The sequence below is a fragment of the Sinocyclocheilus rhinocerous genome, unplaced genomic scaffold (assembly GCF_001515625.1).
Source record: "Sinocyclocheilus rhinocerous isolate Xijiao unplaced genomic scaffold, SAMN03320098_v1.1 scaffold682, whole genome shotgun sequence".
NCBI classification, from domain to species: domain Eukaryota; kingdom Metazoa; phylum Chordata; class Actinopteri; order Cypriniformes; family Cyprinidae; genus Sinocyclocheilus; species Sinocyclocheilus rhinocerous.
In genome coordinates, this window is record NW_015642528.1 from 2,418,083 (window position 1) to 2,429,055 (window position 10,973).

The 10,973-nt window shown below is 37.4% G+C and overlaps 2 protein-coding genes across 2 annotated transcripts in view; one reads left to right on the top strand and one right to left on the bottom strand.

The window, feature by feature from the left end:
* The window catches only part of LOC107756174 (U4/U6.U5 tri-snRNP-associated protein 1-like), a 9,540-nt gene extending 7,648 nt beyond the window's left edge, over positions 1-1,892 (top strand). Inside the window, exons 14-20 of the mRNA XM_016573205.1 lie at positions 545-655; positions 743-830; positions 921-1,011; positions 1,106-1,241; positions 1,329-1,418; positions 1,568-1,689; positions 1,773-1,892. Of these exons, the coding sequence (XP_016428691.1) occupies positions 545-655; positions 743-830; positions 921-1,011; positions 1,106-1,241; positions 1,329-1,418; positions 1,568-1,689; positions 1,773-1,791 (657 nt within the window). The 3' untranslated portion in view covers positions 1,792-1,892. The remainder of the gene's footprint in view (positions 1-544; positions 656-742; positions 831-920; positions 1,012-1,105; positions 1,242-1,328; positions 1,419-1,567; positions 1,690-1,772) is intronic.
* Positions 1,893-2,522: 630 nt separating this feature from the next.
* LOC107756176 (endothelial PAS domain-containing protein 1-like) lies at positions 2,523-10,367 on the bottom strand. The gene is made up of 15 exons (XM_016573209.1): positions 10,290-10,367; positions 9,417-9,740; positions 7,605-7,846; positions 7,399-7,529; positions 7,228-7,312; positions 7,055-7,131; positions 6,794-6,969; positions 6,592-6,698; positions 6,053-6,200; positions 5,773-5,960; positions 5,530-5,603; positions 4,812-5,059; positions 4,650-4,722; positions 3,623-3,740; positions 2,523-3,549 (listed from the first exon to the last, which is right to left on the bottom strand). The coding sequence occupies exons 2-15, from the start codon at positions 9,515-9,517 to the stop codon at positions 3,284-3,286; spliced, it is 2,034 nt and encodes a 677-aa protein (XP_016428695.1). The 5' UTR covers positions 9,518-9,740; positions 10,290-10,367; the 3' UTR covers positions 2,523-3,283.
* Between the last annotated feature and the right edge of the window lie 606 nt (positions 10,368-10,973).

The window sequence follows — 10,973 nt, forward strand, 5'->3', positions numbered from 1 at the left end:
ACTGCAAACGCGTCCTGTGCGAAAGCAAAATGAGTCCGTGCTGCTTCTGCACCGCATACACATACTGTATAAGCAATAAAGACGGAGTACGTGTGAACTTGGCGCAACAAATCTAGTTCAACATCTGAGGCAACGCCACAAAGAGCTCTATGACCAATGCATGGCAAAAAAAAATCCTTGGACACGGGATTTATTTTTTATTTTTTTCTGCCATATGTATATTCTAGAGACATTTTGTTACACTTTTACTTAGTGATTATGTTGCCTTATGTCTGTTCTAGAGACATGTTACAGCTTTTTGATAAAGCTCTAATTGGTTTTCTTTTGGAAATATGTTTCAAATTCACACTGAATGCATTAATGACTGTAAAGCATGTCTGTGTGTTAAAATCGAAATCGCAAATTGATCAAAGAAATCACGATAGTTTTTTTTTTTTTGTCCATATCTCACAGCCCTAGTACGCACCATCCCAACCCATTTCTCACTTAAGATATATTGTTTCACTTGCTGGTATTAAATGTCTGTTTTGTTTGGGTCATACAGGACTTTGAAAAGGACAATGAGAAAGAAGGAGCCGGACAGTCAGACTCTGATATGGATGACAACGTGGGCTGGAGCACCGTCAACCTGGATGAGGAGAAAAACCAGGCAGATGCGAGTCTTCCACTCTCCTCACTGACAGCAATTCAGTTGGACTGTGAAACCTTTACTTCAACGTGATTTTTCTGCTTACCGTTACAGTTCTCAACGACCTCCACGACTATTCTGGATGAGGAGCCCATTGTGAAATCTGGTCTCGCTGCCGCTCTACTTCTGTGCAGAAACAAAGGTGAGATATCAACCAAATCTGATTTTGAACTGAACAGAATGAGCAATAATGTCTAATTTATTTAAAAAAACATTCACTTAACTCTTTCAGGACTGCTGGACACACAGATGCAGAAAATGGCTCGTGTCAAAGCCCCAAAAGCAGCTCTGCCAAATGATAACTACTGCATCGAAGACAAGATGTAAGTAGATGTAGCAAAACTTTCTCCAGTGGTTGTTTCTTATTTAAAAAAAAAAAATCTAAAGTGTTTCCATTTCCTGTTCTTTCCACCGCAGGAATATCGATGACAAGTACAGCAGGAGGGAGGAGTACAGAGGCTTCACTCAGGATTTCAAAGAAAAGGATAACTACAGGCCAGACATCAAAATCGAATACGTTGACGAATCTGGTCGCAAGCTCACTCCTAAAGAGGTCCGTGCACATGTGTTTGTTCTCAACCAGTCACATCATTAGATAGCTTCCTCCTCCTGAAATGCAGCGTCATTTGTTGTCCTCCAGGCTTTCAGACAGCTGTCCCATCGTTTCCATGGGAAGGGCTCTGGCAAGATGAAAACGGAGCGGAGGATGAAAAAGCTTGAGGAAGAGGCGGTACGTTGTTTTTTTTTTTTTTAGATCGCCAAGCATATTATATCACGAAGCACCATTACCTGACACATTAAAATCATAAAGTCTTAACTCAGGGGTCTAAGTATGGTCACAGAAGTCATGTGACTTTTTGTATGTTTGACTTCCTGTAGCTGCTGAAGAAGATGAGCAGCAGCGACACTCCTCTGGGCACCGTTGCTCTTCTGCAGGAAAAACAGAAGTCCCAGAAAACTCCTTATATTGTGCTAAGTGGCAGCGGGAAGAGCATGAACGCGTAAGTATTTGCTCACGATTTCCATTCCAGCTATTATTCTCCATCTACCTTCTGTTAATTGTCTTTTCATCTTCTTTTCACAGGAATACCATTACAAAATAAATCTGGATACTGTAACCAAACAACAGGTCTTTCACACAAAATCTACTAATTTTAGCTGTCTTTTAAATGAATAAAGTCGCAACTAGTTAAGTGTATATATACATTGTTTTGTGTGTAAATTCATACCCTTGATTTGATTTCTTGATTCATACAATTTTCTGTAGTTCTTTGTGTGTCTGTATTGCAAGCATTTGGGTTTGATTTGTAGGTGTTGTTTAGTACTGATTACACATGACAATAGGAGTATGCTTAAAAGATGTAACTTGTTAGACATTAGGTACATTCAGGAGTTCTTTAGCTGGCATTTGCACCACTGTTTTTGGCCCTACCAGTACTTTAAGTACCAATATCACAATGGTATTAGATGCTGCATTGCCATTTAATCTGGAAAATAATCCCCTGAGTTTTACCCAATTTACACTGATACTAGTGAGTTTTAGACAGCGGACTTCACAAAGAATTTGCTTATCTGTCGAACAGGAAAAAGAAGCTTCAAACTTTTTCTGAGTTTTTTGACTATGCAGGTGGTGATTCTCTCTCATTGTCTGTTGGTAAAACACACTAATTGTGTATCTAAGAAGGCAATAAACTGTCATTTCAACATGGTGAAACACATTTGAAGGGGTGTGACCCGCACCATGTATAATTAAAACACTTTTTATGGAAAATTATGAAACTACGAGTACAGTCTTAATCTCATGTGAGTGCACACCATTCAGATGACGCTTCGCAAGAACACTATAAAACTTTATTAATTAGTTGGTATATTAATAATATACCATGTGATAAAATTGAAACAAGATGTAAAGGGAACAATTAAGAGTGCCAAACACACTCTGACGTCATTAAGTTTTAAAAGTAAAAAAAAAAAATGCATATAACATAAAAAGACAAAAAATAGTGAATCGAGACAAATTTGTGACTGTGCAAACAATAAATCCTTTTTTTTTTTTTATAAAGGTTTCTATAATATTTTCAAATGCAACACCATAATACTAAAGGCCTGTTCACACCAAGAACAATAACTACATTACGGGCAATAATGTTCTGTATATTATAAGTGCGGGGAAAATTTTGTCATCTAAAGTTTATTGACTTTTATCGTTCTTCAGCTGGAAAAACAAAAACGCTCTAAAAATTTATTCCAACAATATCGTTCGTCGTTATCGTTACCGCTGTGGTGTGGATATCCCTACTGTCAGAGAATTAGAACGACTTTTAAAACTGTATCTTTCTTGTTATAGTTATTGCCCTTGTTGTGAATGGGCCTTAACACTGTAACCTCTGGAAGGAGCGCAAAAGCCCAATATTAGATGAATAAAAACAGACTTTACCACAATCACGCAGGTTTTAGTAATGTACTCTAAGGCAATCCTTGCGGGTGTTGACTACTAGCAAGTGTTGTTATTATAAAGATGCATTAAAGGTCAAGTGTATGTAAGTGATCAATTGTATTCAAATGCACATTGTTAGTGCTGTATTTTGTTTTGTATCAGCACCAAGGCACTCTTGAGGCCACTTGGTCCAGAACAGCTATAATTTCTCTCCCTTGGAGCAAATATGATGTGGGGTCAAGAGGTGCGTTGACCTCGCACTCCCAGCCGCTCAACACAGGCAGAGTCAATGATGTTGGGAGCGCTTTTACATCAGCATGGTGTCTTCTGTTCTGAGGATGGCGCTTAGGATTCTCTGGAAGCGATCTGAACTTTATTCCAAGTGTATTTGGGTTTCCGCCATATGGCCTCGGTGTTGATTCATCTAGAAGAAAATGCGGAAAATGTAAAACGAGAAATGTACATTTAGAAAATATAGTCTGGAACCAATCTCTTACCGAAGCTCCAGTGTGTTCTGTTGCGATGTTGCAAAACTGTAAGTGCATCCTCCCTCCAATGATATGTCTCACTTTCAGTAGAGAAAAGTGGATAATTATGCTGCTTATAATTATAAACCTGGAAGAAGAAATGAGTCCAGTTACTTAATGCCAACTTATTGTATTTCCAATGTATTTTCAGGGCTTGTTCAACTCAAAATACTCCTTAAATATTTAATATTTAAGTCAATATTGAATTTTATCATATATATATTTAGACATTTTAGACAGTATTGCTAGTTCTATCATGACAACTCTCGGAGGGTTTGGATGTTAATGTGTTTGGTCTCTGCGGAATAGATCTGCTACGCTGCTGCTGCTGCTGCGGCAGAGCAAGTACCGAGACTTGCTACTTCCAATGCATCCACAACATGTTGTAAGCATGTAAGAAATACTGCTGCTGCACATATAACATATATGAAAACCCCCATATATAGCATACAAGAATCACCCCATAGAGCAGGGGTGTCAAACTCAATTCCTGGAGGGCCGGAGCCCTGCAGAGTTTAGATTCAACCCTAATTAAACACACCTGATCCAACTAATCAAGTCCTTCAGGCTTATTTGAAAACTACATGGTATGTGTGTTGGAACAAAACTCTGCAGGGCTCCGGCCCTCCAGAAATTGAGTTTGACACCCCTGCCATAGAGGATCTATACAGGTGGAGCTGGGGAAGGTGAAGGGTTTCTAAAGCGTGCTGCAACTGCTACTTTGAATGTTGAGCAGCAAGCTCATTGGCTGATAATACAAAAAGAACCAATCAGCTGCGCCATGTAATAAAGATGTCATTATGTCAGATTGAGTTAGACCTATCGGATTGTGCCATCTAGAGTTTCATGACAGAACTTTGGATTTATTTTGTACAGTTTTGGAAATAGTTCCATAAAGTCTATGCAGAATCAATAGACAGTACAACAGGCCAATTCAATTGGAGGAGCAGAAGTAACTGTAATATAAAGATATTTTGTATGCACATGTGCACAGTACCTTTGAATTTCTGTTTACAAGATCTAGGCTCTCATTCCACTGCTGTGTTGATATCAGGTCAGTATCGTTGATCCTATAACAAAATAAATAATGTTAATGGTTTGCAAAATGCATAAAGAAGCATTACTGTAAACAGGGAATTACCTTTCTTATTAGACACACCTGTTTGTTAGAAAATAATGACTGTCACTTTGTTGGCTATGTGTAAGACTCTTTACAGGAAGAAAGACTGTTCCCTCTGAATTTTGCAGCTGAGGGTCCAGTTTTTGATGTGGACTATTGAATGATGATCCACACATATTTAGTTCGGCGCTGTCCTCTGTCCCCTCTAAAATGGGAGTTAGCAAGAAGTCTTCTCCGTGCATTGGAATGTATGGAGCCAGACTTTCCAAGTCTAACTCACACAGATCCTACAGTAAAGCACAGCACACAGGAAGGTTTTTCATAAATATGTATACTGAAATTCAGAAATTTGGGGTCAGTACGTGTTAGTGACCGACTGTTTTAAAAACTGATAATAATAATAATAAATGGTTCTTGAGCACTAAATCAGCATATTAGAATGATTTCTCAAGGAACGTGACACTAAAGACTGGAGTAATGGCTGATGAAAATTCAGCTTTGCCATCACAGAAATAAACTACATTTTATATATAAAATTATATAAAAATATTCAAAAGGAAAAGTTATTTTACGTTGAAATAATATTTGACAATATTACTGTATTTTTCATCAACTAAAAGAGCCTTTTTGCAACATTTTGCCAAATTTTTGAACAGCAGCGTAAATCTGTTTAGTCTATAAGTACAGTAATAATTCAGTCCCATTGTATATATATCAAAGTACTACGGTATTGACATCTAATACCACAGGTACTCACACAATTGAAATTGCAGCACTCTTCTGTGTTATGTGTGATCTCTGTACAGTCATGAACTTCCTGTATGTCACTTTCTGAGCAAAAAATATTTCATTATTATGATAAACTGGTTTTAATATTTGAAACATCATATCCTGTCATATGAAAGTGATGTGACATGTGGCCAAGTATGGTGACCCATACTTGGAATTAGTGCTCTGCATTTAACCCCCATGTGAATGTTAATTCACATGTTAATTTTACCTCTTTGGTTTAAAGCTGTTGTAGGACTATTGTGGTCATCTGATTTGGTTCTAAGGCCGCTTTTGTCTAGCTGGGCAGCGGCCAGTGGAAAAGCGGCCGGCTGGGATTCTGTGAGAAGGGAGTCACGTGGTTTCAGAAGTTGTTCTGTCTGCTTCAGCAAATATGTCAAATCGGGCTGCTCCACTCCACTACAATGGTACAAAGTGAACAAATTAAAAACAATTAAACTTCCTTGAAAATGAGCCCTTGACCTTGGCATTGCAAGTGCTAATTTTCTAACCTAAGAATGTAATTGATGCAGACGACACTCTCTGGCACACCAGTACGACTGTTGCACACCAATGACGCTTCTGTCTCTGCCCACACATAGCCACCATGTCCGTGCAGCAGCCGATATTTACCAGTCGACACCTGACCCTTGGAAAGCACTGTACCGGACAGATATTTGAACACTATTAAAAAGATAGATTTGTTTTCTCCCATAGAAAACAAAAGAGTTTACAAAATAAAAAATAAACTGGTCATCCATTTTCTTCTGGTTTGAAGTGGTTTGCAAAAAATAAATAAAACAAAATATAAATTTTTCCCTACCTGCAATAAATAAATAATTAAAATCATTAAATAAAATGAATGAAAATTAAATAAACCAATACAATAAAATAAAAACAAAAAAGTTTGACTTCATAAGATTTGCAATATTTTTGAAAAAACAAGGTCATATGGGTTTGGAATGACATTACACATAACACATAAGCCATAATAAAACGCATTACTTAAGAAATACAAAGCAGAAAACAGATGACAAGATATCCCTCTTACAGTAAACGTGTGCCTTGCGGATTTGCTGGCAGTCAGATGGATGATAGTACTGGTACACGGATTGGCCCAACAGCTCTGTGTCATGAAAGCCAGTCAACTTCACAACCCTGAGCCGAAAAAGAGCTTCAGATATAAAGACGGCCCAAAGAGGGTGAAAATATTTAGCTTTTTGCACTTGTAAGCAGCATATATAAGCTCATACCTTGAGTGGCAGTAGGTGAACTTCATGTCTGGGCTGTGTACGCTCATAAACGTACTTATATTCAGCGCTGCATTCAGTTCAGAGACCTCTTGCATGGGCAGAACCCTGCACTGGAGAACTAGACAACTGGATCCAGGTGTGGCAGATGACTGTTTCTTTCCAGTACACTGAATAATCTTCAGACAGCGAAAGCAAAGATGTGAAAACAATGTAGATGTGTGCTCTTTTGGGAATAATGGAAAGACAACAATAGATTCTTACTTTCCAAGGAGTCAGCTTCTGGTTCATCACACTTTTAATTCTGAGGAACACTTCACATTCTTGCTGTCCTCGGTTTCCTGAAATATTAGAAACCAGTCAGATCGTAAACCAGATGGCACAAATATATGAAACTTGCGGTCAAATTTTGTGTCTTTTCAGCAAGAAGCGCTCACCGATCAGTCTCGTGAGAAGGTCTTTGACCTCCATCTGATCACATGGATGCAAGAACTCAAACAAACTCCTTCCGATCAAATCCATCTGGAAGAGAAACATCTGAGATGACCTAAAAGTGCCAGTAAAGTGATTCCGAGTACATGCAATTCATTTCGTTTTAGTGTCATCACCTGGTTAATTCCAGTGTGTGTAGTTATGCCCTTAGTGGTGAAGATGACCTTGCCATTCAAAGACAACAAAACCACAAACCCTCCGAGGGCAGAATCTAGCAACTCCCTTTCATGAGATTTAGCCGATACTCCTACAATCACAACGGCCTTTAGAAAACTTGCTTTCTTTTAACCCCTTTTCTACTTTTAACCCCCTTTCTTTCTACCTGGTGAAGGAGGAGAGGACTGTGTCATCATGGACAGTGCACAGGAGTCTAAGGTGTTCAAGAGATCCCTCAGGTGCAGGTAAGCGATTGTGAGACGTATGACTGACGCTTTGTCTCGCTGACCATCCATACTGGGGTCCAGAGGCAGAAGAGCAGTTAACTCCTCGAACAGCTGACTCTCCTTTCTCCTCCTGCTCTGTGCGGCCAAACGAGAATGTGCTTTTCTCCATTCTGTGCAGACCCTGTATTTAAAGTTAGAGAATTTGAATAACCAGAAAACATAAACATTTTAAATTAAGTTGTTTTGCTGTATCAGTTCTTTGCTATATCTTTCAGCATGGCAGACTCAGAATGCATAGTGCATCTACATGCAATACTGCTTTTGTCCAGCAACATTTGCATTTAAATGTTTCATGGACTAGTCTTTACCATAAAGATGCAAACATTTTAAATGACATTGTTTTGGTTGTATGAGCATGCTGCTATTGGCCTGATTCTCCACTAGTGTCATTCAGAGAACGGAACATTCTAAAGCCACCATGTCCCCTGAAGACAAAGGGCAGCACCAGTACTGATGGAAAAAGAGACGTCATGATTGCGTCACTTTGTCTTATCACTACCAAGCGTAGTTGCCTGCAGCTTCTGATACAATGTCATGCCTTCTGAGAATACATCCCCACGTGCATTTACATGCTTTTTACATTCACTTTTTCAAATCTCCTTTTTTTTTGCCTGAAAAGGTAAACAAATAAAGGTAAAACAACTGCTGATTTTGGCATCATGAATCTATCAAATTATTTTATATTTTTGTATTTTATTTATATTAACAAGAATAACAAAAATTGCTTAAAACTGAAGGGACTTTTTGGTCAATATAGTTAGGGAATATCTGGTGGCATGCAAATAATTGTCAACATTCCTCTGTATCATGACTTTTGCATGCCTTTTTGCAAATGCCCATTTTGTTGTTTGAGTATTATATGAATATTTTAGGCATTCGCAAAATGGCACTATGCAAAAGGCATGTTAACAGAGGGATTTCAATTTATTTGATAAAAATGCTTGTTTCCCCTTTTAACCATTTTGACTACCGATTTAAAACAGACAAATTAGTTAAAAATGAAATGAAATTAGTTTTTTAATATGTGCATTTGGTCCCAGCTTCTCAGGTTAGTTCTGAAGAATGTACTGGCACTATTCGCAAAAATAACAAACATTCATTGTAAATTCAGCTTCAGTGGAATAAGCAATATATGATATTTCAAAAAATGTCTTATTCATTCAGTTATTTGCTATATCTTTCCACACAGCAGACTCAAAATGTATAGAGTGTCTACATGCAATATTTGTTTTGTACAAAAAATATTTGCATTTCTCATGGACTAGGTGTAGTTTTTGGTAAATTAAATAAAGTTATGGTCTATCCGGTGGTATGCAAATAATTGTCAACTTTTGCATAGTGCCTTTTTGCAAATGACAGATTTGCCGTTTTGGCATTATCTGAATATTTTAGTAATTTGCAAACATACTAAAAGGCATGATAGCAAGGATTTTGCATGCCACCAGAAAGTGCCCAGTTTATGCTTTTTTTCCTTCTGATTAAAATTGTTTGTTTTGTCCCAAATCCTCAGAATAGTTCTAATGAATTCAGTGGCACTGTTTATATATCATTGTAAATGCAGCTTCAATGGAATCAGCAATGAATGATATTTCAAACAATGGCAGACTCTGAATGCACAGTGTATCTATATTCGGTATTTGTTTTGTATTTCCATGTGACTATCATTAACTAGGTTTAGTTTTTGTACTCACCTCCTTTTCTTCTGCTCAATGAATATGTGCTTTCTTCTAGCTTTTCCATGGCACTCGTCACTCAGTTGATCCCTAACCGTTTCCAAATGCTTTGAAGTCATTTTAAAATGTAAGATGACTCAAAGTGATCATGTGCTCATGTCAGGCATGTTACCAGGTGGCGTATGGTCATGTTCAAAAAATGAGCTATTGACATACTCACAGATAACTGGCTGTAATCTCTGGGCATGTTCATGTTTATAACCACTTTCTCTGTAGAGGCCTTTAGACCCTCCCCTCATGTTCCATGTGACAGTTGGCCATTAATCACCGATAGGTTTGCATCTGTCAAAACAAGATGGTCTTTTACTTTTCTGAGAACTCAGATCTTGTTGATAATCATTTGGTTTTGAATGATAACTGCCACTCATGATTCCAGGAAAACTATGACCAGTTTAAAAAAAGTGTACATTCTACATTAATTTATAGCAATGAAAACAAAATCATATTTTCTTATTTCCTGTGAACTTGAGTTAACTAAGATAAAGACATAATTGCCACTATCATACAAATACAGATAGTGTCAAGAGGTTGTGGCACTGGCTACAGACCAAAACACATTACATAATCCAGTAATTCAAACAAAGCACAAAAATAAATGCAGGGATCATAGTAAATATTTAAAAATTAAAATGAGAAGAAAACACTTGAAATAATCTCTTAACATTCCTGAAAACATATCTAACTTCCATCAATACAACAGATATGTCACATTTAGCAAGTAGTGCCATTTAAAAACTAGTGAACAGGTGAAGCAAAGAGTAAGTAGTTTTAACACCCAAATCAAATGACAAAACTAACAAATCTGTTGCCTCAATATGCTTGAAACATTACCTTAAAGTTACCCATTCCCCACATGGATCGCTGAAAAGCATGTTTGAGTCTGGGCTTGTAATAGTAGTCCATTGTTCAATGCCCAAACACATCTGTAAGGATACATTTCATAGGTGGTATCACTGCAGAGGAGATCTTCATTTTCATGTCGGTCCCACTTCACGTTATCTCTGAAATGCAGATACATGCATCCATTTTTCAAGGCAAATTTTGGGTGGCATAGAACCATGCTGGAATCACAGGCATCTGTAAAGAAATTCAAATCAAATTCAAATCAAAAAAAACTACAGGGAATAATTTCCTTGCTCTGTTCTCTTTCTCCTCTAGTAAGGAGAATGAACATACAGGCAACAGTCGATGTGCCGTCCCAGTGACCTGTTGGATCTATGTGATTTATTGACATTTGCTTTCTGTGATTGGCTTGCTCTAAACCACATCTTTGTTGGCTGGGATAACGCACGCTGGTCGGACTACTTATTAAATATATATGTATGTAAAGTCTGCTAACAATTTATTTTTGTTTTTTGCACAACACCACCATCTAAATATTTGTTTCACTCTTTATTCTGCTTATATTCAAGTTAAAAGACATATATTATCTCAATAAACAGAAAAATATAGTATATTCTTTCAATTATTATACATACTATATTACATTTTATTAAAAGTTGTGCATTTGGCATT